The following is a 27,388-nucleotide window of genomic DNA, read 5'->3' on the forward strand; positions in this document are numbered from 1 at the left end:
CCCCCGTCCCCCGACAGTGCACATTCGTCATCAGGTTGTCTCATTAGTAGACAGAAGGCCTCAGGTAGCTATTGCTGCTGCTGTTGCTTCAGTAATCCTCCACCATCTCCATCTCATTCAGGCTCAGACGCTCCCCGGCGTTATGGAATGAGTACCCTGAAGAGAGGGAGGCGGGAGAGAGATAGCAGAGAGAGAGAGGGAGGTGAGAGAAGAGGGAGAAGGGGCACAGCGACAGAGAATGATAAGGAGTGAGGAGGGATAGAGAGAGCGTTCCACAGCAGTAAAGCAAAGGTCTCTCAATTGGCAGCTCTGCTGTACAAAAACGTTGACGTTTAAGACTTTGTAAATTGACGCAAACTACAATTTCAACCAACAGAAGAATCGTATTTGATGTCATACGAAGAAGTGAGCCGGGGGTCACATGGCTGAGCGGTTAGGGAATCAGGCTATTAAATCAGAAGGTTGTCGGTTCGATTCCCGGCTGTGCGAAATGATGTTATGTACTTGGGCAAGGCACTTCACCCTACTTGCCTCGGGGAGAATGTCCCTGTACTTATTGTAAGTCGCTCTGGATAAGAGCGTCTGCTAAATGACTAAATGTAAGCCGCACAACATGAAGAAAACAAGTGTGCAAGTCACGAGGGTGGTTTGAGCCGTGTCGTACAGGGCTAAGAGCTAAGAGCTAAGCCTCAGGGTGTGCTCCGATCATGTGTGGAGGGGCTGCAAGCTACCTAGGATGCTGGGGTCAGAGTGCAGCATCACGGGCTGTTTCTTCTTCATCTTGCCCCCCTGGGAGTCGTAGACCCCGCCCTTGCCCATCTGGGCAGCCTGGAACATGGACTGCAGCGCTGCCGGGTTCACCCCACGCATTGAGTCCTGGAGGGGGGGACAGAGAGGGAGGCAGGGATAGAGTGTGTGAGAGAAACAGAGTTGGAGAGAGTGTGTGTTTGTGTGTGTGAGGGGGAATGAGTAAAAGAGAGGGTGATAGTGTGTGAGAGACGGAGAGAGAAACCGATAGAATCCTACGATTCTTTTCTGTAACTAAGCCAGAAGCTTCTCTTTTTCTGTATTCAAACCCCCCCTGACCCTCGTCTCTAAGACTGCCCGTGACTGGCTGCATGAGAGCCCTCGTCTCTAAGACGGCCTGTGAGTGGCTGAACGAGAGACCTCGTCTCTAAGACAGCCTGTGAGTGGCTGAACGAGAGACCACGTCTCTAAGACGGCCCGTGAGTGGCTGAACGAGAGACCACGTCTCTAAGACGGCCCGTGAGTGGCTGAACGAGAGACCACGTCTGTAAGACGGCCCGTGAGTGGCTGAACGAGAGTGCTCTCTGCGGTGTGTGGGTGGAGGCAGAGGGCTGGGTGAGGTGCTCACCTGCAGAGGGAAGTTCATGTTTAGCCCCGCCACTTCCTTTGACAGCTGGAAGGACACAGGAAGGACAGGTGCTCAGTTACCAATCAATATCGCCATCCAATACACTCAGAGGATGTTTCTACGGTCAGCGCTTTCTCTCTCTCACAGACACACACACAGGCAGGCACACACACATACACACACACACAGTGTAAATTCATCAGGGTGCACCTGCTGCTGCTGTCTCTGGTGGTTGGCTTTCTGTTTGGCACGGCGCTCCAGGAACTGCTTGGCAAACGCTTTGGCTTCCATGGTGTCGCCCAGGTAGGAGCGGATGAAGTCCAGCACCTCATAGGGAGACTCCACCTCCTTCAGGTAGGCCACGATGGTGGCCACTGGACACACACACGCTCGCGGGTTAGCACAGGGGGAACAGAAGCCAAATGGGATGGTGGGGGGCAAAGGGAGATTTGACAGAAGAGAGTGTGTGTGTGGGGGGGGGGGGGGCCCTACCGTCCAGGGCGGAGGAGGAGTTGTTGGCGGAGGTGTTGAGGGCGTGCAGCATCTGCTCACACCAGGTGGTGAAGCCATCCTGAGGCTGCTTGATGCCCTGCAGCAGCTTCAGCAGCTTGTCCTCCTCCTCCGTGCGCTTCCTCCGCAGCATGTACTGCTCACTGGGGGGGAGGGGGGAGAGGTCAGTACAGATACAGGACACACGCTAGCGGAGCAAGGGGAGAGCGATATGAAGAGAAATAAGGATTTAGAGGTAAGGCGAGGGAGAGAAAAGAAAGGAGAGATACAGGAGGGAGGGAGAGAAGGAGGGTTACCTGAGTGAGGGGCTGCTGCGGCTGTTTTTCATGCCCAGGCCTCCGCTCCTCATGCTGCTCTGGTTCTTCACCGCCTCGTCCCACAGCCCCATGCCCCCGGAGCCCCCCGCCTTGCCCTCCAGCACCCCCCCGCTCCACAGGCTCCCCACGCTGGCCTCCCCCCACTGGCCCCCCAGGGACGAGCCCCCCATCGACAAGCCAGGGTGCTGGGAGGGAGAGATGATTCATAAAAATAAAATACAAACTCCTGCATTCGTTCATCCGTCAATCAAATGCATCCATCCATCCTTCCTCTACTCACTCGGTCTCTCTGTTGCTGCTGCACCCTCTGCTGCTGTTTGAGGAGCCGTTCAGCCTCTTGCTGCTGGAGGTCCAGCAGACTGAGGCCCTTGCCCTGCTTGGCAAGCCCAGAGGTGGGCCCCCCGCTCCAGCCTGAGCCCCCTGCTCCTCCCCCGGCCTGCTGGGGGGCCTGCTGGAGCAGTTTCATGATCAGCTCCTGCTGCTGCCGACACTGGGGGGGGCGGGGCGGGGAGGAAGACAGGGGCCACAGGTGACATTCAGTGCAATGTCTGCACACCGGGCCAACATCAACACACCCCACAGACATGGGACATGGGAGGTCATGAACTCTGACACACACACACACACCTTGCTCCTCCTCCTCCCTCCTCCTACCTGTTTGCGTCTGAAGAGCTCCTCCTCCTCCCTTATCTTCTGCTCCTCCTGCTGCCTCCTCTTCTCCTCCCGACGCTTGCGCTGCTCCTCCTCCTCGCGCTTCGACCTGAGTTCAGCCTCTCTCCTCTCCTGCTGGAGCTGGGGGGGTCACATGGGAGAGGAGGGTCAAAGGTTAAATCATGGGAGGTGGGTCTTGCTTATCGAGTGATTGATTGTGTGTTTGCGTGGCAATGTTTGGGACTCAGTAAGGTGTGTTTGAAGGTGTAGTGTTGGAGGTGCAGTGTTAGAGATGCAGTGTAGGTGCAGTGTTGGAGGTGCAGTGTAGCTGCTGGGGGCCTAGAGGGCGCTGTGGGTCCAGCTCACCTTCTGAAGCTGTTCCAGAGTTGGACCCTGAGTTGAAGAATTCATTGTTAAGTCCCACAAACTGGCTTCACCGCCTGGAGGGAGGGAGGAAGAGTGTAAAGGAATGCAAGCAAACTGACTGTGTGAGTGAGTGAGTGAGTGTGAGTGTGTGAGTGTGTGAGTGTGTGTGAGTGTGTGCTGTCACCTGACTGCTGTGAAGCTGAGGTATGCATGTCCCACATGGACCCTGTATCTGGCACTGACATCGACCTGTTCATCGAAGGCATTATACCCTGGTCTCCGCACCTGACACACACACACACATTCAAATAGAGCACACAGAACACATACCAAGACCCACAAATACACACGCAAGGCTCACAACCAACTTTAAATGTAAAAAAAAAAAAACTTTTCTGAAAAAAAAAAAGGTTTTACAAATATTTCCTACAAGTTTTCAAAAACAAGTTTTGAATGTTTGAAGACTACACGTCCACACACACACACACACTTACACACACACACACACCTGTTGATGAGCTGGAACAGCTGCTGCTGCTGGAGCTGCTGGTAGAGAGTGGCTGCTGCTGACAGCTCCTGCTGCTTCTTCAGACGCTCCTGATCCAGGGTGGACTGGGGGGGAGAGGGGGAGATAAAGTGGGGGAGATAAAGTGGGGGAGAGAGAGAGAGATAGAGAGATAGAGAGAGAGAGAGAGAGAGAGAGAGAGAGAGAGAGAGAGAGAGAGAGAGAGAGAGAGAGAGAGAGAGAGAGAGAGAGAGAGAGATAGAGATAGAGATAGAGATAGAGATAGAGAGAGAGAGAGAGGGAGAGGAGGGGAAAGGGGTAAGGAAAGAAGAGAGAGGGGGATGGGGATTGAGAAGAAGAAGAGAGGAAAGAGTGAGGAAGAGAGAACTTGAAACTGCAGCCCCATACTCCGCCTCCACATCCCCAACACAACACGCCAGGCCAGGGTCTCCCTGGAGTCAAGACTCACCGCGGGGCCGCGGGCGGGCAGAGGGCGTGGCGGCGGGGGCCTGACCAGCAGGGGCGGGGGAGAGGGGCCCGGGGCGAAAGGCACGCGCCCCCACATCTTGATGACGTCGCCCAGGGGCTGGAAGCCCTCGTCGCAGCCTCGCTTCACCAGCAGGGTCATGGTGAAGTAGCCCGCCTGGAACCACTCACACATCTCCAGGGTGGTGAACGGACCTGGAGGGGGAGAGAGATAGGTGAGGTGAGGTGAAGGAGAGGGTGGAGTGTGTGTGTGTGTGGGGGAGGGGGAGAGAGATAGGTGAGGTGAAGGAGAGGGTGGAGTGTGTGTGTGTGGGGGAGGGGGAGAGAGATAGGTGAGGTGAAGGAGAGGGTGGAGTGTGTGTGTGTGGGGGGGGGGAGGGGGAGAGATAGGTGAGGTGAAGGAGAGGGTGGAGTGTGTGTGTGTGGGGGGGGGGGGGAGAGATGGGTGAGGTGAAGGAGAGGGTGGAGTGTGTGTGTGTGTGGGGGGGGGGAGAGAGATAGGTGAGGTGAAGGAGAGGGTGGAGTGTGTGTGTGTGTGTGGGGGGGGGGAGAGATAGGTGAGGTGAAGGAGAGGGTGGAGTGTGTGTGTGTGTGGGGGGAGGGGGAGAGAGATGGGTGAGGTGAAGGAGAGGGTGGAGTGTGTGTGTGTGTGGGGGAGGGGGAGAGAGATAGGTGAGGTGAAGGAGAGGGTGGAGTGTGTGTGTGTGGGGGGGGGGAGAGAGATAGGTGAGGTGAAGGAGAGGGTGGAGTGTGTGTGTGTGGGGGGGGAGAGAGAGATAGGTGAGGTGAAGGAGAGGGTGGAGTGTGTGTGTGTGTGTGGGGGAGGGGGAGAGAGATAGGTGAGGTGAAGGAGAGGGTGGAGTGTGTGTGTGTGTGGGGGGAGGGGGAGAGAGATAGGTGAGGTGAAGGAGAGGGTGGAGTGTGTGTGTGTGGGGGGGGGGAGGGGGTAGATATGTGTGTGTGTGTGGGGGGGAGGGGGTAGATATACGTGTGTGTGGGGGGGAGGGTAGATGTGTGTGTGTGTGTGTGGGGGAGGGGGTAGATATACGTGTGTGTGTGTGTGTGCTCTCACCCTGGATCTCGGCCTGGGGGTCCTTGTAGAACCACTTCATGGCGGCGTCGTGGGAGAGGGGCAGAGCGGCCGCCGTGTTCCTGCCGCTGTCCTGCTGCAGGGCCTGCGTGAAGCACTCCTCCTCCAGGGACGAGTCCTGCAGGGACGCCACCATACGCTCCGCTTCCTACACACACACACACACACACACACACACAGCGTTTGGTTAACAGTCCAATCGGCTCTCCTTCCACCACCACAACCAGCCCTGCTTCTTGGACACACACACACACAGCAGCTGGTACCCTCACATCCACCGGTCAGAGCGAGGCGTGTTCCTACCTGCTGCAGGTGCTTCATGCCCTCGTCGTCCTCGGTGTCGCCCCCCGGGGGAGGGAGGGCCCTAGCAGCGGAGGAGGAGGGAGGGGGGGGAGGCAGGCAGCAGGAGGAGCGGGGGCTGGCCCGGGTGGAGCCCCCTGCTGGCTCGTCCTCTGAGGGGGACACACAACGCAGCTGGGGGGTTAGTGAGGGACGTCCACACACACACGACACACACGCACAAAGAGTATGTGCGGACCTTTACTTGGCATGGCGCAGGCCTTGGCGGAGTGGCTGTTGGCCAGCGGGGAGGGCTCCAGGCCAGCGAGGGGGGGCCCGCTCTTCAGGCCCAGGGCGGGGGGGGCCGAGAGGGGGGGGGAGAGGCGGAGGGGGGCAACGACGGGGGCTTCCCCTCGCCGTCACTCAGGCTGGATACAACCTCTCTAATCTCTACAGGGACAGAGGAGACAGAGACAGAAAGAGAGAGACAGACAGAGAGAAAAGAAAAGAGGGAGAGACAGAGGAAGAAAAAAAAACAACGGAAGGGTAAGTAATGCAATCTGAACATGCGTCTCACGTTCCATCCTGCTGATTCAGACATGGAAGACAGAAGTGACTGAGAACCATGTGACCTTCTTCGCCCAGGGATGGAGGGATCAATGTGGCAGACTGAGAAGAGTCAGAGTCAGAGACAGAGAGGACTCACCCATGTCCCTGTCGCCCCCTGCGCTCCCGTTCCTCTCAATGTCTGCTGTACACTCCTCCTCCTCCTCCTCCCCCCCTCCCTCCTCCTCCTCCCTGCCTTCCTCCTCCTCTATGCCCTGGAACTCCAGATCCAGCATGGACTCCTTGCCGCCCTTCTGGGTGAGAAGAGGAGAGAAGAGAAGTAGGAAGGGGGGGAAGCAAATATTGATTAGAGCTCAAATTGTGAGTGGCTCTTCTGCCCCATTTCCATGTATTTTGCTTAATGTGTCATCCTTGCACCCCTCCCCCATCCCTTGTTGTGTTTTTGTCAATTGTCTTGTATTGTTGCTCCCTTACATGTCAGTAGGTATTTGTCTCGTTATGTTTTGTAAACTGTCTGGTTTTGTTGTTCCCGTACATGTTTTTGGAAATAAAAAAATAATAACCAAAGGCCAAAACATATTTTAGAGACTTAATTCCCACACATTTCAGTAAACCTTTCATGTGAAGAGACGATAAAATAAAAAATAAAAAAAAGATTAGAGCTCAAAATGTAAAACCACAAAATCCCACACATACACACAATTCTCCCTCTCTCTCCCTCCCCATCCCCCTCCCCCTCCCCCTCTCCCTCTCCCTCTCCCTCTCCCTCTCCCTCTCCCTCTCCCTCTCCCTCTCCCTCTCCCTCTCCCTCACCTTGGAGATGGGCAGGAAGGCCCCGGAGGCGTCGAAGGTGCCCATCTCCCCGTCCTCCTCGTCGGTGCACCACTCAGGCAGGCCGTCCCGGTCGTCCTCCGGGCCCTCGCTGCGCCGCCGGCCTCCCTCGCCAGCCTCCCGGAAGTCAAAGTCAAACTTCCTGCGCCGGCCCTCCCCAGGACCCACGTGTTCCCTCCACCCGGCCGAGCGCGGACCCCCGTCTGGGGGGGGGGGGAGCAGAGCACGAGAGGGTGAGGGACAGGATCACGGAGACAGCAGATTTGACGGTATCTGTGTTTGAATGTGTGCTACAAACGACGCAACTGTGCGTATACATGTGAATATTAGAGGGTATAAGGTGTGTGTGTGTGTTTACCATCTCTGCGGACTCCGGCCAGCCTCCAGCTGCCCCCGGGGTCGTTGGCGGCGGCGGCCTCCTCCTCCTCCTGCTCCTCCCTCAGGATGCGCCAGTTATCGCTGTCGGAGCGTGTGTACTCCTTCCTGGCGGCCGCCGGCCCCGCCTCCTCGAAGCCCACGCGCACGGCCTCGCGACCCCCGCGCACGCTTGCCTTCTCAAAGCGTCTCTCGCCCCTGGAGACAGGTGAGGGGGGGGGGGGGTGTTAGAGCGAGAGAGGGGACGTGCAGGTGGGAGAAAGAGAGAGCGAAAGACGTTTCAAAGAAGAGGCCCTACGACTGTGTACAGCCAACCAATGTACGGCCCCTCAGAAAGACAAAACTAATGAAGTAAACAGGAAGTTGGCGTTTGGAGGGAGAGAGGGGGGGGGATGGTCCGGTTGCTTGGTTACCTGTCGTCCCAGCTCTGGGAACGGTGTATCTCTCTGGCGCCGCGGCCAAAGCCCACCTCTGCCTCCTCAATACTTCTTTGGTAGAATCCACCTTCTCCTCGGCCACGTCCTGGAAACACACACACACACACACACACACACACACAGAGAGGGTCAGAATCCCACCCCAACTCAAGTGTTCACCTCCCAAGCGGATGTGGTGTGTTTACAGTGTGGAGAGAGCGAGAGTCAGGACAGCTTAGCAGCTCAGAGCTGTGTTTGTACTCATAAGCCCATAAACCCAGGTGTGTTAGAGGCAGGTGAGTTAGAGGCAGGTGAGTTAGAGGCAGGTGCGTTAGAGGCAGGTGCGTTAGAGGCAGGTGCGTTAGAGGCAGGTGTGGCCCCACAGAGTCTGTGTTGGGACGGGCTAGGAGGACGTTCGCTGGATCAGATACTGAACGAGGGAAAGAAGTCAGTGTCCTGGGGGGCGGGTCCTCACCTCGGCCCCTGGTGGTGCCGCGGCCTCGGGCCACGCCCGCGGGCGCCGCGGCCCCTCCTCCTTTTCCCATGAGCCTCAGCACGGCCACGCTGTTCACAGACATGGAGAAGTTCCTCTGCACAGAACGCACACACAGGAATGTCAGGAATGCTGCTTCACACTGCGAGCGTGTCACGCTGTGTTAAAAGTGTGTATATATATATATGTGTGTGTGTGTGTGTGTGTGTGTGTGTGTGTGTGTATAAATGTGTGTGTGTGTGACCTGCTCCTCCTCCGTGTGTGTGTGTATATATATATAAATGTGTGTGTGTGACTTTCTCCTGCTCCTCCTGTGTGTGTGTGTGTGTGTATAAATGTGTGTGTGTGTGTTACCTGCTCCTCCTCGGTGAGAGGCACCAGAGCCAGAGGCTGGGTTGGCTCATCTTGGAGAATAGCAGCAAACTCCTGATCCTGCATGTCCTCTGGGACCTGCTCCAACAACAACAACAACATCATCAACACCAACACGTCAACCACTCTAGGATATCCCCAGCACACACACAAGACACACACAGCACATTATGTTTCATCAGGGAGCACGTGTTGCGTGACACTCATCCGACGGTGAGCGGAAAAACTGGAGCCAATCAGAGCCACGCAACACACAGTCAGAGAGCCCGATGATGTCACACACACCCTACAAGGGGCCCAGATGGACTTTGATATCTTAGTTTAATACTTTCCAATGTATCTCCCACCTCGTGAGGCCACACATCACAGCAAACACTCTCATCTTCCTCCTCACTCGAGCCAAGCCCCTCCCGAACCCCCTTTCATCCACAAGAACACCTGCCCCGCTCCACCTGGGCATGTTTCCACCCCCGGGGCATGGCTGCCGTGAGGAGGCTCCTGCAGCTGCCCCGGCTAGCGCCCCCCCGGCTAGCGCTAGCGCCCCGCCCCCCGGCTGTGGCGCTGACTCACCGTGTCGTCTTTGATATAAAGTGCTAACATCTCCTCTCGGCCGTAGCGGTACTCGGCCAGCTTGTACTTTGGCATGGCGGGGGAGGGGGGGGGGGACGTCACACTCCCCCCACTGGACAGTGCACGGAGCCTGGAGGGGTGAGAGAGGGGGCGGGGGCGGGGGGGGGGGGGACACAACAGAGGTTAATCATACACACTCTCAAAGGGGCTGACACAGCACCTCTGAGCTGCTTAGGAGTAACTGTATACTAGGGGGTGATGAATATGACAGATGTACACATGAGATTTGGGGGGGGGGGGGATCTCCTAACCTGGGAGAAAACACGCTTCACATTCAGCACATGTAGCGCAGCTGCTGTTCCACCTAGATCAAATGAGCTTGTTGCCTCGTTGCTGTTTTCAAAACACCCAACTAAGAAACTCACATATGGGCAGAATGCTGATGTTGGGGCGTGTTGAAGCTATCGGTAAGCTACGCTGGTCGGCCAAAAAAAAACAAACGCTGTGTTTGTGTGTGTGCCGGCTCTAGTCGTGTGCTTTCCCTGCGTGTCAGAATGAGATACAGCACTCCACACCACATCCAGATGGCACATCTGAGAGAGAGAGGGGGGCGAGAGAGGGGGGCGAGAGAGGAAGAGCGAGGGGGGCGAGAGAGGACGAGAGAGGGTGACGAGAGAGGAAGAGAGAGGAGCGACAGAGCGCACCACAGATGTAAACGGAGGGGTAATCTGTGTGTTGGCCACGGATCAGGAATGCGCACAGCAGTCACAGTCCATTAGAGATGGCCTTGGACCAGACCTGGGGCCACACCGCCCTGTAAGCCCTGCACTAACATTGACAGAAGGGGGAGGAAGGCAGGGAGAGAGAAAGAGACAGAGATAAAGACAGAGGGCCTCATTTATCGAGCAGTTTGCGCCTATTTCCAGGCGTTAATTGTTCGCAATGACTGACCGAACGATGCGGGCAATTTACAAACAGGGCGCACTTCGGAAAAATGTGGCACTTCAATATGCGTCTGCTAAATGAATACATGGAAATGTTCTGCCCTGTAATATGTTCAGGTTTGCGGTTACTTCATGCACGTCACTACATTTAAGCTTGCGCTTTCTTTTTCCCGTAGGAAGATCCATGATAGAAATATGCAAGCCCATTGTTCTTTTAGGAGGCGCGCAAATTACGCTTGAGGGCGGAGTATGCGCCGATTGCCTGATGGGTGTCAGGTTTGATAAATACTACGCTAAAGGAGGAAGCATAGCGGGCACTTTTACCAAACTCGCAAAAACAGACACAGCGTAAACTGCGCCGTTGTTAGTAAATGAGGCCCAGAGTGAGAGAGGGAGGGGGGGCTAAGAACACGGAGGTAAAGGAGAGTAAGAATGAGTATCGTGAGAGGCAGAGAATGGACTGCGATGAAAGGAAGAGGAGGAGGAGGGTCGAAGGGAAGAAGATACAAAGGAATGTTGGAGCAGAAAATGTGTGCGGAGAGAAGACTGTCCAGGAAGAGGTCATTAAAAAGCAAGCAGAGTGGGGGAGGGGGAGGAGGAGTGTGCCCGGGACAGTGGAGGGCTTTGGAGAGGAAGCAGGAAAAGGAAGTGTGTGGGGTGAGGGAGGGGAGAGAGCGGGGGCGGGTTACCATTCTGGGCCGAAGTTAAGAGTCTCAGCAGTCATATTCCTCAAGTCCTCACAGAACTGAGTATCTGCAAAGTGGCAGAAAAAGGGGTGTGTCGGTCAGTGTGGAGCACACAGACAACGAGCACTCGAACAAACACTGACAGCTCCGTAGGGACGCATGCATCCACACACACACAAACACACACACCTACATGCATCCACACACACACACACGTCAACATGCGAGCATCCTCACACAAACGCACATCCGCGCATGATCCCCCACACATGCATGCATCCATCAAAACGCACATCCACACACACACACACACACATCCACATGCACGCACATCCACACATCCCCACACTCGCATGCGTCTCCACACACACGTTCACGCGCGCACACACACACACACACACACCTACCCTGTCCAGGTGAGAGGACCAGGCTGGACTGGGCTGGACCAGGCTAGGGCTGGTGTAGATAGGCGTAGGTGAGTAGAAGGCTGAGTGGTGCTGTAGCTGTGCTCGCAGAGCTCCCCAAACACACTGGTAGGAAGAAGGATAGCTGCCAGTTTCAGGTGTGTGTGTGTGTGTGTGCGCGCGTGTGTGTGTGGTGCGAGAAGAACTCCCGAGGCAGGAAACACCCTCTGCTCACAGCTGAATATTGTCTTCATAAAATAAAAAACCTCAAAGTGTCTTGGAATCCGACGCCCAAACGAAATAAAACGATCTCGTTAGCAATGGCAATGATTGCGACGTGTAAAAAAACAAAACAATCACGATCACTCGAATGCAGGGCAGAGAAAAAAAAAAAAAAAAACGTCAGGCCGACACCGAAGCAGAAGAGGCCACTGGAACAGCAGACAGGAGCAGATACACTCGCTCCTTCTCTCCCTCTTTCTAACTCGTTTTGTTTGTTGTTCTGTCACTCCAACTGAAACGTGACTGGACCAAGACCCTCCAGGTAACTCCTCTGGCTCCTGTCCACCTCCCTTCCAACCACTGAGACAGAGACAGAGACACAGAGAGAGAGAACAGGGGCATAATACAAGTTACAGAGAGACACTCTCAAACGAAGCTGGCACACTGCCTATCTCTTGATTGCCAAGGCGATGTAATTTGATTTCAGTCTGTTGACACAGTGTGAGCAGGGCAGTCTGCACTGTGTTGGGAAGAGCTTGATTGCTTTGACTTGTTCCAACATTTTGAGCTAACAGCGTTCAATGTAAAATGCTGTCACTGTGCTTTAAAGAAGACATGTCAATCAGATTAGTCCTCCGGTACTAACACTAGTGCATTACAAAGCTTACAACTTAATATTGGCCTTTGTGAAAAGTACCACATATTGTGGACATACAGAAGACATCATTTTTTTTTAATGTAAAAATTAACAATACACACTGCTAGCTTAAGTGTTTACAATGATGATGACACACTTCCAAGAAAAACGTTAAAAACACAGCCCCTGTGAGACACAGCACCTGCCAATGTCATGGGAACAAGGGTCATAACCAAGCGACAGCATACCAGCGCCAGATTCTAGAGGCAAGGGTCCCTCTAATGACTGGAAGAATCCTGAAGCTAACGAGCGAACCATCAAGTATAATCTTCAATAAATCACTTGCTGGACAAGCTTTAGGCCACACCCACATTCAATACCAAAACTGTGTGTCTAACAATGTCGAATCCCTATATCTGCTTCTTATCGCTAGGATTCTCGCTGTTGTTGCAACTTTTTAATTACAAATGATCTTTCTCTGGCTACAAAGTTGTAAGGAAATACATTGGCTGAATGGGTTAGAATATAATACTGAATGCTCCCAATAGCCATGGTAATAAGTAGGTTACAGAGTTAAATCCTAGCAAAGAGTAAAACCTGTCAAAACAATAACACTCAATAGCGCAGAATGGGGTATGTGGGATTGCTACATAGCTAGCATCGGCTACTAACTGCATTTCGAAATACATTGCGTTTAAAAATTATCCCATTAAACACAATCCATGTTTATTTCCATCTCCGAACATCTTAAGAGTTGCATGGTAATTACTCCAACTAGCTAGAAAGCTAAATGTCGCCGTTGAGCCGTCAAGTTGCTAGCTAGCTTGTCAAACGTTAGTTAACAGCTAGCTAGCAAGTAAGGCTCGAGCGCACCATGATTGCCGCCCTCCTTCCTCACTGGGGCATTCCATTTCAACCATAAATCCATCACTACCGTTGCCACTGAAAACTATACCAGAGGAATATCGTATTTCAGTTGCACAAGTATAACACCTGCTGGTTACCTACCTAATTTGCTGTATGCTGGCTGTTAGGGCCTTGCGTTTCTTGCAAGGTATATATCACAGTGAAGGGGGCGGAGTGTCCGCGTGTGTTAAAATCAACTTACCCCTCTCCCTTTTCAACCAATGCAGGCCAAACCTGTCAACTATACCCCGCTGTTTACATTATGGCCTTCTATACTAGCATCAGTCAAATCACAACACATCATGAGTCACCTACAATCCCCTTACAATTTATTCACTAGACAAATGTGTCTCACGTCCTATAGTATTACACATGCGTATTCCTCATAGATTAGCAAAAAACGCTAGCAACATACCTAGCTAGTTAGTTTACTGCACTGCATAGCAGCATAGCCTGCAACAAGCTAAGTTAGCCATCCAGCTAATGTAGCTAACTGCCAACTGAAACATTTCAAAACGTTCAAGGAGAGGAGCCATGACTTACCTTTTTTTTCTGAGGCGATGTTTATTTAACAAACACGCTGTATTTATTTAGCTACAATATTTACTATTCATTTGTGTAAATTGGTTTCTCCTGTATTCATGTAAACGTTCTCCTCCAACAGAATGGTACTGATCCTGAAGTCGTGCTCAGTATTTTATTTATTATTTTACTCCTCTCCTCCTACGGTCGCTGCGTGTTGATGTCTAGTCCGCTTCGCTACTCTTGTTGTTTGTGTTTCAGAAACATGGCCGGGCTGTTCGTACCACGTGACTCCACACTGACAAGCCAGTAGCCAATGCTAGAGTTTATGCTATTTCAAGCCAAACACACCCCCACTTCTGAGCGATGAAGGATTTGGCGATTATGTCAAATGAGCATTTACGTGTACGTATATCTTTACTTAAATTGTCTTATATTTGAAACAAACAAGCTTCCACGCATAAGAAATCATAATACAAGCCTAAAATGTTCGCACGTTGCCTGGGTTTCATAATTGCACGATCACATCGACAATCAACAAATCAACCAGATCCATCACAGATACAGCAAACAGTGGGAATTGTGTTAACGGGGTGGCTTGTAATCAAATGTAGCTATAGATTACAAAAGCCCACGACATAATTCTCTGGAGCATCCTGACAGTGGCGCAATATTATTTTCATGTGACAATGCAAATATTTCCAAGAGTATTTCCGGTACACTAAAATACTGTTTCCGGGTGTTCTCAACCAATTTTGGATGCTGCAGAACAACGAGTCAAGGCGAAAATATATAGGATTCCGACTTTAAAATACAGCGTAAAGTATAACTTGAGTGTTACAATTTGGTAGATGATGGACTAATTCCGTGCATAAGTTATACATATTTCCGTTCAAAGGACAACCACTGTCAAATTACTGGGTACGTCTGCTAAGATGCTTGTTGTTAACAGTTAGTAATTGACCTCTCACAGACTGATATTAGTGTAAAGATGTGTTAGTCTTATACGTTTTTTTCCCCCCCATGAGTGGTCAAACGTAGAGAAAATGAATGATTGTGCTTCCTGTTTTTGCCTTCCCAACTATTTATGTGACTGTGTGCTCCCTATTTTCATCTCGTTTGTTTGTTGTTTACCCCAATCTCAGAGATGTTCTAAAATGGAGGCTTTTCTCCACTGTCCGCAGCTCCATCTCCGTACTCAGCCTCCAGCCTAGCGAGAGATGACTGAGCCACGCAGCCCAGTCTCAGCCTCCATCCTCCAGCCTCCCCCCGTGGCCGTGTCCCCTCCCTCCACGGACGGCGCGGCCGTAGAGATGGACCCCGTCGAGTACACCCTCCGCAAACGCCTCCCCAGGAAGCTTCCAAAGCGCCGCAACGACGTCTACGTCAACATGAAGACGGACTTCCGTGCTCAGCTGGCGCGCTGCCAGAAACTTCTGGAAGGCGGAGGCCACAGAGAGATCTGCGTCCACGGCCTGGGCCTGGCCATCAACCGGGCCATCAACATTGCCCTGCAGCTCCAAGCTAGCAGCCAGGGGGCGCTACAGCTGGCAGCCAACACCTCGACTGTGGAGCTGGTGGACGACCTGGAGCCGGAGGACCCGGATGAGGTTGGGGAGCCCATGACTCGCACGCGCAACAACTCGGCCATACACATCAAAGTGTTTTACCCTGACCCACAGTGACCAGGCAGTGACGCACCATCCGAGCAGAACGTGATGGCTTATAGGCAGAGGACTGGCTCTTCACACACACACAGAGGGAGTTGTATCCGATGTGGATGTTGTAGATGGATTGATTTTTTGTGTTGTGGAAAAATGATTTCTCTTGTTTTCTCGGTTTCATCGTCTGTATTTGTAAACTGTGTGTGCTGTGCTGACTGTAATGGCAGTTTTTGTCGTAGCTGACTAAGATCACGGCTGTTGGCTATTAATGTTATGCATGCCGTTAAATCCTGCAGACTTGTGCCAGACAAGCACATATCATAGTTTAAGACTGTGTTTGTGTTTCATTCTAATTTGATAAATGTCCTTTTGGGGTTTGGTTAACCTTTTGTACTGTACCTGACTGTGATGTTGTTTATTTATAAGCGCCAAATTAAATGTTATTGACAGAAATCAAATACTTAAGTACTGGAGCCCTACTTGTTCATGTAAACGTATTACCTAAGAAGGTCCACTAGGTGGCAGTGTTGAGCAGAATTTAATCTGTACAGTTCTTTTTTTTGTCTTCTCCACCAAGCTAAAGAGGCGTTTACTGCCGTAAAGTAGAACCAGTGGATATGGTCTTGATAATTATAACCCATTTTCACACCCATACAACTAGTATCTGAACTAAATTGCCTCAAATCTTTCAGGCTCTGGAGTGTTAACATAAGCTTTTATCTCCAGACCAGACCACACAGAAGCATGCCAGAGACTGTAAACCTCACGGAAAGAGATCAGTCACTTATCAAACAAACAGGGCACCAAACATCCTCCTGCCTTGTTTTTCATACATCCTTTTTTTAATCTAAGAATAATATTTGGTCTTTAAATACCAAATGGGAGGGGGGGGTGGGGGGGCTCCGGGTAAGAGTGTGTACCATGTAGGCTGAAGCCTCACCGCAGACGCCCGGGTTCGATTCCATCCCTGGCTATTTCCTGTATATCCTCCATTCTTTCTCTCCCTTACATTTCTTGCCTGTCCCAACAAAGCAGAAATGCCCCTAAAATATATCTTAAAATTAAATAATCAATAAATACCAAATGGCATGTTGGCAGATTGGGAAACAAAATACACAAAAAAGACATGCAAACATCCTCAAAAAACATCCTTGAATAGGAAACAACAAAACAGAAGGCCTGCGCGGATCCGTAATGTTAGCAACCCCCGCCGTTCCCAGGAACGTAGCTGATTGGCTGTGGTGTGAACGAAGAAGCGAGACAAGCAGGAAATTCATCACAACAACCAATCAGTGTTGTTCCTGGAAGTCCCCCTATCTGCGTCAACCTCCATACACATACACACGCACTGAGATAATCACCAAACAGCTTCTCACGTTCTCTAGTGAGACCTATCTTTCTATTTCACCCCAGATGAACCTTACAGTTCAGGCTGTCCAATTTCTTCTTCTGGATGACAAATGACAAAATACCTGTACACAGACTCAGACATATTACAAATACTTAAAAAGATGGATAACGCTGGAGCACCATGGGATATGATTGAGTACAAATAAAGTTTACAACATTGTTCAGTAGTGGTATACAGTCAGTAAGTATAGTACAAAGAGGTCCACATGCTCTAAAACTACACTCAATAATTGGGGCTTACAGGTAGAAATATAAATCTCTATAAATAGTCATTTACAAAAGCGTTACAAAACATGTTTGAAGACGTGGAGCAATGATCGGAACAGAGTACTAGAAGAGTCCCAGGTATGTATGGTTGACTGAGACTGAGTAGTAGATCATGGCAGGTCATGTCATAAGCCTTCATGCATGTCAAGAAAAACTCTCAGTCCATTTGCGAGGCGATGAAGAGTTAGGGTAAAAAAAGTCACAACTACATTCTCTTGCGCTCGTACTGTGACACACATTCTCGCAGACACAAAGAGAGCTCTCATTCTCTCTTATTCTGACACACACACACACACACACAAAGTGCTAGAAAGTGCCAAAGAGCTAAGGCCAGTGCATTCTCGTGGGCCACATTGCTGGTTGTGCTTCCCTCTTGTCCATATGCCAAGATTATACATGTCCTCGTTCCTCCAGGAGAAAACCTGTCTTGTCAGCTTCAGTTTCTCTTGTGAGGACATCAGTCCACATAACCCCACAGGCAACAAACAGGGTCTTAACGGTCACTGTCTAATCCGGCCCCTTTGCCATGGGAAGTTCCAATTGGCTTAGGCACAGCCTTTGGGTGAGGAAGACCAATCAGCTGACGCCTTGGTGGCAGGCAGGTGCGTTGGACAGCAGGAGGCGTACTTTGCCTCGCAGAAAGTTGATGTGGACCTGGAGTAGCTCTGAGGCAGTGGACACACGCCATGTCTCCTCAGCACGGAGCGCGCCCGGAGTGGTGAACTCCTGGAACAAGAAAGAAAAAAGCCACTTCTTAAATCCTCTGGAGGAAAATCTGTGAAGTAGGGGGGGGGGGGGGGGGGTTTAGGTGGCTGAGCGGTTAGGGAATCGGGCTATTAATCGGAAGATTGACGGTTCGATTCCCGGACGTGCAAAATGACGTTGTGTCCTTGGGCAAGGCACTTCACCCTACTTCTCTTGGGGGAATGTCCCTGTACTTACTGTAAGTCGCTCTGGATAAGAACGTCTGCTAAATGACTAAATGTAAGTTACATGACACAAGTCTTTAGCTAACGCTGGAAAGGGGGGTTTGCAAAAACGCTCAATGTAAATCCACTGTCACGAGCAATGTTTCATTTGGCAGCAGATAGATAGGTTAATGTTTGTTTGATGAACACTCGACCGAACGGTTCCAACGTCTGTTCCGGGCCCAACGCAAATGGACTTTGGCGTGTACCCTGTCAACTCGTGTTTGCATATTTACTGCTTTCGGAGAACTGACTTCTCCACACGCAACACCCACAATACCACACTCTCTTGCAACACTATGGGGACGTGCAACTGAGTCCAATTCAATGTCCTGAAACTCTGAATTTACTGAAACTGTCCTGCTGAATACACACCGACAGACCCGAATACAACGGTGTCCGGGTGCTGAACAACTGGGCGTATTCTTATCCAACCCCCTTCAACCCCTGACCTTTGACCCCCCAGCTCACCTGGATGCTCAGGCTGCGCAGCACCTGCCCTATGCTCAGCATGTTCCTCAGAGCGCTGTCCGTGTGGCCGCGCAGTGCGACGTTGCTGGCCGAGGCCTGTAGTGAACCCATGGCCTGGTTCAGCAGCCACAAGCCCGTCTGCACCTCCCGAGCCTGCTCCACAGTCTGCAGGGCACAGGAGGATCAAGCGGGACTCGTAATCCAACTCATAACCGTGGCGACTACAATCACAGGCACTTTGCAAGCGACATAGAAACGGTGCATGGTAAGGAGAGCCGATTATTAGAGAGACGAAGTGCAGAGCGGGTATTTGATGCGTTGGTTCGGGCGTGAAAGCGAGACTCACATTTTTCGTTTCCCAGGCAGCAAAGTCTACCCTCGTCTGAGGTACGGTGACAGGCATGGCAAGGCCACATCCTTCTCGACATGACCGCTGGAAATAAACAGAGAGCGAGAGGGGGAGTGAGTCACAGACACAGCGAGAGAGAGAGAGAGAGAGAGAGAGAGAGAGAGAGAGAGAGAGAGAGAGAGAGAGAGAGAGAGAGAGAGAGAGAGAGAGAGAGAGAGAGAGAGAGAGAGAGAGAGAGAGGTTGAGAGCGTGTGAAAAGAAAAGAGAGGAAGGGGAACTCGAGAGGGGGAGTGAGACTGTGATAAAGAGATCCTGACACCGGAAAACGCATCCGGCCATGTGTGTGTTTGCGTCTCACCATGGCAACCTCTGCGTCTTGTGCCTCCTTGATGAAGTGGTCGAGGACCCGCAGGTCACAGATGGGTCTCAGAGGAGACAGTAGAACAGGCCGGGTCCACTCCAACACCATCAGCAGCAAGGCAAACAGCTCTGGAAAGACACATATACACACACACACACACACACACATATGAAGATACCCAAGCCTTTACCTGATACAAGTATCCAACCCCATCCAGGTGTCCCCACATTAACAGTGTAGTGTAGCCACTCCCAACACTGTCTTGTATCTGCTCTCAACCGCAACAATGAGCACACGAGGAAGGGATGCTACTCTGTCAACCCAAGCATAACAAATGTGAAGGTCCTTCGTCCTGGAATGTCACTTCTGGTAGCGAGCGCATTTAAGAGATTAAGCAAAGGCTTTCATTCCATCTTCTGCTCTGAGCTGAGCATGGGCATCTGGGTCTGTTGTCTTCTGTGACGGCCAATCTTTCTTTCCTCACCCCTTTTCTCTCTCTCCTCTCCTCTCTTGCTCCATCCCTTCTGACAACCGTCTATTAATAACGAAAATAAACGTATTTCTCAGTTCTCAGGCAACTCTTCTCAGGTCCACAAGTTTATCAGATCACACTCTGGAGAAGTCGGGTTCGACTTGATTTATACACCCCGAGCTAAATCCTATGACACATGTACAGGACTATCAGTATTTACGTGCAGATAGGATTGTGCAGACACACACGTAGAGGGGCGAACAATCCCTAAAGCTCTTGCAAGGCAACTGGACGACACAGCATAAAGAGGCCTTGTGTGGGATTAAAGTTGTGTGATCCTGGACTAATGCATTTCCCTACACCACCGCGTCTGGGGAAAAAGTGCAGTGACTTCAGAATTTGTATTTAACCATGGTCAGAGTGCCTAGATTTCATGTAGGATAGGATCATGTGGGCACTCTGGCCCTTGTGCTCCTCTGTGCCACACATTGAATGTGTTCTTTTCACGCCTGTCACATTGCACGGTATGACGCAGTTGTGCGGCTGATGAAACGGAACACACATCCCTCCTAGGCCTCTCTGCCTCCGAGGAAGAGTCTGGGAAAGCCATCCACAGCCTCACATGTCGATCCAGTAAACACAGCGAGCCATTCTAATGGGCACGGAGCCTGTATTCATAATTCGAGGAGCTGTCTGCACTCGTGTGAGCTGAGTCAGGTGGCTGAGTCAGGTGGCTGAGCGGTTAGGGAATTGGGCTAGTAATCTGAAGGTTGCCAGTTCGATTCCTGGCTGTGCCACATATGTTGTATCCTTGGGAAAGGCACGTCACCCTACTTGCCTCGGGGGGAATATCCCTGTACTTACTGTGAGTTGCTCTGGATAAGAGCGTCTGCTAAATGTAAACGTAGCTGAGCTGTGGGTCGACGTGGTGAACGTGTCAAAACGCGTCATCCTCGTCCTATTGCGGGGCTTTTCGGGGAAATTCTGTGTTGTTCCACCACTTTTAATAAATCAGCTTTAAGCCCTGCAGGCAGAACAAGTGATAGATTATTTATGTGGGCTCATAGAGACCTCACAATCCACAGAATCCACACACAAGCACGTACACACAGAAACATAAGGAGTCCTTAGCTTCCAATTGCATGGAGGGTGTAGGACAATGCTGTTTCCAGTGAGCAACTCTCCCAGACATTTTTTGCCCCAGAGCTTCCAGAACAGTCTTCCAGGAGTACTGGAACATACCATGTTTAAATCTCGGTGTGGACCTTGTTAAAACCAACATATGCAACCTGACCCAACACTCCACCATCCCCTTCAATAAAACCGGAGTGACTCGTGATCTGCTAAACTTCTCCCTCCAGCACGGTCTACGTGAGAATGACAAGGTGTGTGGGCACCCACCACGTGCTGAGCACAGCCATAACTGTGCTGAAAGTGAAAGGTAACAGGAACCTTGCCAGGATTATGGAGAGTGGGCCAAGATTCTGCTGCTATTTCCAAAAGGTGCTTGCGATTGAAGGCTTGCGATCGACACTTGGCTCTGATGTGGCTGTAGCAAACACAGGAGGGCGTGTGACAGCTAGGGTGACTCCTGCAAGCTGACAGATCAAGATGTTCTTTTGAGTGATGGGGGAATTTAAAAACTGTCCAATATAATTTGAATGCTTCTAACATGACCTTGGTTCAAACAATCTCTTGTATAGGAAGGCCAACAGTGCAGTCATGTTTTCCTCAGGCGACTACAAGAGCTTGCTCTTAGGTCAGTGAAGGTCACCATGGAAAAATGCAGCATAATGAAAGATCAGCAATCAGGTGATGCTGCCATGACATAATTTCCTCTAGGGGTAACTTGCCGAAAAGGCATGTCTTATCTTAGATGGGGAAGTTCTTATTCATTATTTTATTTATTTTTTTATTATTCCTTTTTTGCTAATTCATGCGACCTAACTGAAGAGGAATTCACCGAGTCATGGTTAATTACTGAATCAGCATAAATGTGAGCTGCGTCAAGATGTCTTTTTCTCTCTGCACAGTCATCCCTGCATCAACAGGAAATTAATCCATATTCCTCTGTAGTTGCTGGGGATTTCAATAACTCACGTGGGTACATGATAATGGAACACATGAACTCACATGTATATATTTGTCTGCTATATGTTGTTGACTGCCACATCTGTTGGTATAGATATGAAGAAAAAAAATCATTAATAAATAATAGCTAACTAATAGCCTAATTCAGCACTGAGCGGGGGAATCCCATGCGTAACGCTGGAACTGGCGCACAAGTTCAGTGTTAAGTCTTCTCCGAATTCAACTGCGTCAAACCTCATAAATTACTTTCAAACAGCTTTCATGAAACTCCATTAACCAATAACCTTTTGAATTGAACATGTCTGTAGGATTTTACTACTGTAAACATATAAGTAATACAAGTACTATAAATAAATAAGCCTATCTAATGTAGCCTAAATATTATTATTACGGTTATTATTGCCATGAAAATGTTCCTCCGTCACAAACTTTCGGACGGATTGGAAAATACATGTTGCCTACAGAACAGGAAAAAAAACCGCACTTCGATTCAATTTATCTGACAAATTATCGCTCTTACCTGTACATGAAAAGTGAAACATTCGCAAAGAGATGCCACATCTTCCAAATACATTGCGAAAAATAATCGTCCAAATTCACACACTCCTCTTCAACATTTAAGGCAGAAAGCATCGGTCCGTTCAATTCCGAATCATGCCGTGGCGCATCTGGACCGCTCTTTCCAGTAAATGAGTCCTTGAGCGTCGTGCTATAGAAACGCACAATAGCCTGGCGGAGTTCTATCAGACTTTGCATCACTGCTTTGGCAAAACCGCTAAACCCTTTATTTACCTTCCAGGATCAAGGTAACCTTATACAGTCCATTCAAGGCACACGTGCTCTTTTTACGCACATTCAGTGACAGTGAATGAACCCCAAAACGCCAGTTACACTTGTCATCAATCATTGATTAATCACTGAAATACTATACTAAAATAGAACATTAAGAGAGAGAAAAAGTATGAAGGTATTTAGTTTTACTCACTAGGTAACTCCATAACGGACTCAGCATAGTCCTTCACTGTGTCCTTGCCGTTTCGCCCATTGGTGCATCTATTCTCATTAATTGCAGCCGAAGCTTTTATGGATTTGTCCCTGGCTTTGCACTTATCCGGTAGGTGTTTCTACAACTGATCCATTTGATTTTTTTTTTATTGATGACTGAAAATAAAGTTGCATTGTCCTGTGATGACTATCAGAACAACTTCCTCTGCAGTGGAAGAAATGTTTTTCTTTCATTGTCATCTAAATAATATCCATGTTTCCAAACAATAGGCCCAGAATGTAAATAAAGTCTAAAAAAAACACCAGTGATTTCCCATCCACTCAACTCGATGAATGATCCTCTCGGAACGCTCTCTTTTCTGGCTTCAGTTTTTACAGCCTCATTGAAACTCTAAGAATCATTATTCAACTAAATTAGCATAACCTTTTAACACCGTTTTTAAAACATCTTAATAGACATCCAGAAATGCTTGGGCGCATGGAAAGAACCCTCAATAACGGTCAAAATAATTAAAACTAAATATAAATAAACAAAGACGCTAAACAGTAGACCTTACCAATAACAAGTTTTGTTTCCAATTCGGTCCAGTGAAGAATTTGATCCGCATCTATTGCTAAAGAACAAAAACTCAGCTTGCAGTGCGTAAAGCGATCAGTGCGCAACAGTCCTAGGCAGCCCATCACACCTCGCTGCCGTGTTGAGACGCCGACCCCCTACCAAGACACGCAGTAGTCTGCACATGTAACCAATTGTCTGGGAGCCGCGCGTGACCGGGGTGGGGAACCACGAAACGTTCCCATCCTTGGTTCTCGTCTCGTTTAATGTTTATGTGATGATTGTTTTGTATACATGCATGGAAAGTTTCCTAACCGAGAACAACAAAAGTAATACGTCCTCGTCAGTCTGGCCCTTTCACAGCAGTGTTTTCTGCAGAATGTAATAATCCTCTGACTTCATTTAACTGACTCGACTAATATTCCACATATCCGTTACCATAAAATTGTATATCATATGACATAAGACACACACTTACAGATAACATCATATACATATTCAATATATTTAAGTCATGGGTAATTATATAATCCTAAAAATAGTATCAGTAGACCACTTTTTTTTAACTATACACATTGGCCCTCATCCAAATGCCCTATAGGAGCCGGAAGTATTTATAGAATCGTGAAAATAGTTTGGGATTATTTTCAATTACACATTTTTCACTCGATAAATATTCAGTATATGAGAGACAGTTTTACAATAGGCAGACTTTTATGGCCCATTTTGTCAGAGTCAGACCCAACATACAGTAGCCTAGCTGGAGTGACCCAACAGTATCCATTCCATCCCCCAAATAGAATACATGTGTGCAAGAAGGCTGGCGGGACTCTTTCAAGGAAACTGCAGGTTCAACTGGGGTTCAGGACTGATGGTCCAGTGGCAGACAGAATTCCTGGAATAGTTTCCTTTTGATAGGGCTTCCTTGTGATACAATGAGTGAGCGATACAGGCATAGGTTACTTAGATACTGCTGGCTCGGTTTTGCTCAATAAGGAGGCCAAGTATGAGTAAATCAATGAATCACAGGAAATAAAGATAGATAAAATAGGAATGTATGGAATACTTTGGTTATGATGTGACTGTTGTCACACAGAACATTCGTTCAGTCAAGGAGCCAGACAAGTTTGAATGGGTGTCCGAACGTTCTGGGGAAGGGACCTGTCAATCAAAAGGTAGACCATCTAATGGACACGCCACACCACTGAGAATCATCCAGCTAAATGAGCAGGCAAAGGTTTCCAGAAAAAACAAAGACGTAAGAGCTTTGCAATATCTTTGATCCTTCAGAGCCCTCTTTACATTGCTTGTCCTCAGTTTGACCTTAGTTAAAACAGGAACGGTGTGGACATTTCCTGGAAACTCCTGGCACAAGTTCATCTTTGTGTTACATACAGCCTTACTCAAACAAATACAGGGACCTAAATACGGTACAAAGCATATGGCTGTGATGTTGTATGTATAGTTTACATATACACATACAATGAGCCAGATCCTCAGCGTGGGACAATCAGGGGGATTTCTAATATCATCAGTGCTTCTCAGAAACTGCTCTCCAACCCATTTAGGGTAGCCATTACAGGACACAGGCTTGAAACAGGCAGTCAAATAAGTTCACATGAATCTGCTAAAAATGACATCTGACCATCAACCGCAGTCCAAGTTCCGAGTAAGCAAAAAACTAATAATAATAATAAAAAAAAAATATGCTGGCAATGAGAAAAATACAAAAACAGCACTGAATCTCTCGCCACAAAGCCCAAAAAACAATCATTAAAGGCTCAAACCATAGGCTTCACCTGCAAGTACCTGTCTGGGTGGACCCCACGCCGGTCAGTCCCAGGGGACTGGAGCCACCAGACCGCTATGGGATCCCAGGGAGGGGAGGAAAGGCCAGCCTGATGGGTTATGGCTCTGTTTGCTCAAACTCACTGAGCCAGAACGAGAGTGTGGGGAGAGGGGAGAAGGTACGTGCTGCAAGCCATGTGTCAGGTCAGACCAAGCCAGCACAGGGGAGGGAGAGAGGGGGCGTGGGGGCCGGCGTGTAGGGCCCGACAGTGACTCGGCGTCCGCAGGGCGCTGTCACCGAGTCTAGGGTTTTTTTAAAGTGGAAAGAGGGGGGGGGGGGCATCCACTAAATGAAATGGACTGACTGAACAACACAAGGACAGATCTCCCCCCCTCCCCCCCTCCCCCAAACACACACTGCTCTCCCTGAATGATAAACAAAGACAGCCAGGAGTCTGTGCTGCAAACAGGCCGTTGGCGCGATCCACAACATAGTAAACACGAGCAGCAGTGAAAGTCCGCCCCCCCGCCTCCAACCCCTCTCTCCCTGGGACGGCGGCCAGATAGACGTGCGCTCCAGCGGGCCCTCTGGCGCGCCACGAGACAGGAAGCTCCACATGAAAAGAATGACGGGGACCGAGAGCGAGGAGACAGGACAGGAGCCGGTCGGAAGTCATTGTTTCGGACGGCCAGGCGTCCCCTCCTTCTCCTCCCAGGGGGGTCCTGGGGCCCGGTGTCAGTCGCTATGGCTACAGGGCTGGGGTCGCCTGGGATTGTCCCCACACCAGAGGGGTTTCTGGGACATGAACCTCGCACCTCTTGTTCTCATGGCTTGACTGAGTTGGGGATTGGAAATGATGGCGTGTGTCACATCCTATACTGTGAGGACATACTTCCTATTCAACCCCTCTCTATTCTTCCACACCTTTCATCCAATAAAATCACAGAGACTAAGAGAAATAGGTAATACGGAATTCAAAAACCAGCTCCTAAACATGAACAGGCCGTTGACAAGCCAATGCCTGATATATTGTTCAACCCCACAGTCCCTCTCTTCTCATCGATCGATGAACCTACTAAGATACCTCATACACCCACCGCCATCTAGACATCTCCCTGTCTTTCTGTCCTCGTTACTCACCCCCCCCCCATTCTCACTTTCTCTTCTCCGCCATCTTGCATCCTTCCTGCCATCTCTGGTATTCTTGGAGTCTTGGCAGCCCTTCTCTTTGAGTCATTCCAGGCACCCATGCCTGGGACCTTTATGTTAACACTCCGGGGTCGTCTTGGTGCGGGAGGTGAGATGAGGCTTTTGATCTGGGGGGCTGGTGAGGACCCAGGTAGACTAAAAGGGAAACCTTGACCTCGTACCTTGGCAGGCTCTGGCTCTGGCCGCTCTACTCCCCCGACAGACCCTGTACTATCTCTGCTGATTGTCTAGGAAGATCCCCCCCCCCTTCCTCCTCTCACACGGGCTCACTCTCTCCTATCTTCTCCCTCTCAAACATCTATAAATACCCGGTTGCTCTTTCAGTGAGTGGACAGATTTTAATAGACTCTGATACCAGCCTCATTGGCTGATATAAACAGCCAGGCAAAGCATGTGCAGGATGTGTAGATGTTTGGCTACTGACCTCATTCTGGAACATAAACTTCTCCTTCTAAAGGTTGCACTGCAAGCTCCTTGTGGATACAGTAATATGACAAAGGCTTAAAGTGATCAGAAAGTTTTCACAATTTTCACTGCAATACAAAGCACAACTCCACTGCTTGCTTACAAACAAGTGTGCGTTTGACAGCAAGTTCTGAAATACTACAACCTTTTAAAACCAAACATGTAGGTCTGAGTTACAGTCCTGCACTGTGCCAAGACAGAGGATGTTCAAATGGATGAGTGCGAGCAGAATTCAAGTCACGAACACAGTCCGTTCCCATTGCATAACATTGTGTCAACCGGAGCTGCTTGCCCTCCGAAACGCTCAGGGACGGCCCAATTCACAGGACTCGTTGGCGGTTGTTCTTTAGTTCTTTTGCCACTGCTCTGTCTATAACATCTGACAACCTTACCGCAGCCAGCAGTTATCTGACTCATACCTACCCAACACCGCTGACCCCTCAAGAAACACATGCTACCTTAACTCGGGGGAGGTTGAACAATGAACTGGGCTCAAAGGGACGAGTTTGTGCCACGCGCCTGGGGCTGGACGTTATCAAAACTTGCCACTTCATTCAGAAGTGTCAGAAATGTCTCATATTCAGTCTGATTTGCCTTCAGCAGATACACACCAAAGTATGAGTTTTGACAGGACACAGAGTGTTGACAGGATCAGAAACTCAAGGCCAATTCATCCAAATGGAACCATGACATGTTTGTCGCTATAACAGCTGAGGCATGGGCATAGCTAAGTTTCATTAGCCCCCCCAAATGTTAAAAAAAACATATTTTAAATATAAATTGGTTA

General features: G+C 49.9%; 3 protein-coding genes across 9 annotated transcripts; 1 reads left to right on the forward strand and 2 right to left on the reverse strand.

Annotated features, from left to right (window-relative positions):
- Positions 1 to 3: 3 nt before the first annotated feature.
- Positions 4 to 13,840, reverse strand: gigyf1a (GRB10 interacting GYF protein 1a). Its single transcript, XM_084691012.1, is given in 26 exon segments — positions 4 to 156; positions 732 to 876; positions 1,376 to 1,420; positions 1,586 to 1,749; positions 1,868 to 2,028; positions 2,182 to 2,387; positions 2,483 to 2,692; positions 2,857 to 2,994; positions 3,220 to 3,293; positions 3,404 to 3,504; positions 3,728 to 3,831; positions 4,194 to 4,405; positions 5,283 to 5,448; positions 5,604 to 5,752; positions 5,839 to 5,946; positions 5,949 to 6,029; positions 6,286 to 6,436; positions 6,960 to 7,180; positions 7,336 to 7,550; positions 7,766 to 7,874; positions 8,244 to 8,358; positions 8,616 to 8,711; positions 9,204 to 9,333; positions 10,837 to 10,900; positions 11,241 to 11,819; positions 13,546 to 13,840. Coding segments are annotated over 24 exon segments (3,204 nt in total). The 5' UTR covers positions 10,872 to 10,900; positions 11,241 to 11,819; positions 13,546 to 13,840; the 3' UTR covers positions 4 to 88.
- On the forward strand, positions 13,841 to 15,646 carry pop7 (POP7 homolog, ribonuclease P/MRP subunit). Of its 2 annotated transcripts, none has more exons than XM_084691020.1 (2): positions 13,841 to 13,929; positions 14,709 to 15,646. In XM_084691020.1, exon 2 carries the CDS (start codon positions 14,745 to 14,747, stop codon positions 15,207 to 15,209), a length of 465 nt encoding a protein of 154 aa, XP_084547146.1. In that variant the 5' UTR covers positions 13,841 to 13,929; positions 14,709 to 14,744; the 3' UTR covers positions 15,210 to 15,646. The 2 variants fall into 2 exon arrangements, with proteins under 2 accessions (XP_084547146.1, XP_084547145.1); XM_084691019.1 differs by lacking the exon at positions 13,841 to 13,929 and adding an exon at positions 14,291 to 14,445.
- Positions 15,647 to 16,008: 362 nt separating this feature from the next.
- Positions 16,009 to 25,040, reverse strand: epoa (erythropoietin a). 6 transcript variants are annotated; one of them, XM_084691016.1, is made up of 6 exons: positions 22,098 to 22,432; positions 21,620 to 21,659; positions 19,012 to 19,142; positions 18,651 to 18,737; positions 18,305 to 18,469; positions 16,009 to 17,591 (listed from the first exon to the last, which is right to left on the reverse strand). In XM_084691016.1, exons 3-6 carry the CDS (start codon positions 19,120 to 19,122, stop codon positions 17,442 to 17,444), a joined length of 513 nt encoding a protein of 170 aa, XP_084547142.1. In that variant the 5' UTR covers positions 19,123 to 19,142; positions 21,620 to 21,659; positions 22,098 to 22,432; the 3' UTR covers positions 16,009 to 17,441. The 6 variants fall into 6 exon arrangements, with proteins under 6 accessions (XP_084547142.1, XP_084547144.1, XP_084547143.1 ...); XM_084691018.1 differs by lacking the exons at positions 21,620 to 21,659; positions 22,098 to 22,432 and adding an exon at positions 24,948 to 25,040; XM_084691017.1 differs by lacking the exons at positions 21,620 to 21,659; positions 22,098 to 22,432 and adding an exon at positions 23,140 to 23,191.
- Positions 25,041 to 27,388: the final 2,348 nt, after the last annotated feature.

Source organism: Hypomesus nipponensis, chromosome 25 (assembly GCF_054491055.1).
Source record: "Hypomesus nipponensis isolate SF chromosome 25, ASM5449105v1, whole genome shotgun sequence".
Classification (NCBI taxonomy): domain Eukaryota; kingdom Metazoa; phylum Chordata; class Actinopteri; order Osmeriformes; family Osmeridae; genus Hypomesus; species Hypomesus nipponensis.

What these genes read in the sequence shown, in the direction of transcription:
- epoa (XM_084691013.1), bottom strand. Translation starts at nt 19,182, where the DNA reads ATGTGTGTGTGTGTGTGTGTGTGTATATGTGTCTTTCCAGAGCTGTTT. An exon ending in AAGACGCAGAGGTTGCCATG is followed by an intron (nt 18,738 to 19,011) that starts GTGAGACGCAAA and finishes GTTTATTTCCAG; the next exon opens with CGGTCATGTCGAGAAGGATG. An exon ending in CTGCCTGGGAAACGAAAAAT is followed by an intron (nt 18,470 to 18,650) that starts GTGAGTCTCGCT and finishes TGTGCCCTGCAG; the next exon opens with ACTGTGGAGCAGGCTCGGGA.
- pop7 (XM_084691020.1), top strand. Translation starts at nt 14,745, where the DNA reads ATGACTGAGCCACGCAGCCCAGTCTCAGCCTCCATCCTCCAGCCTCCC.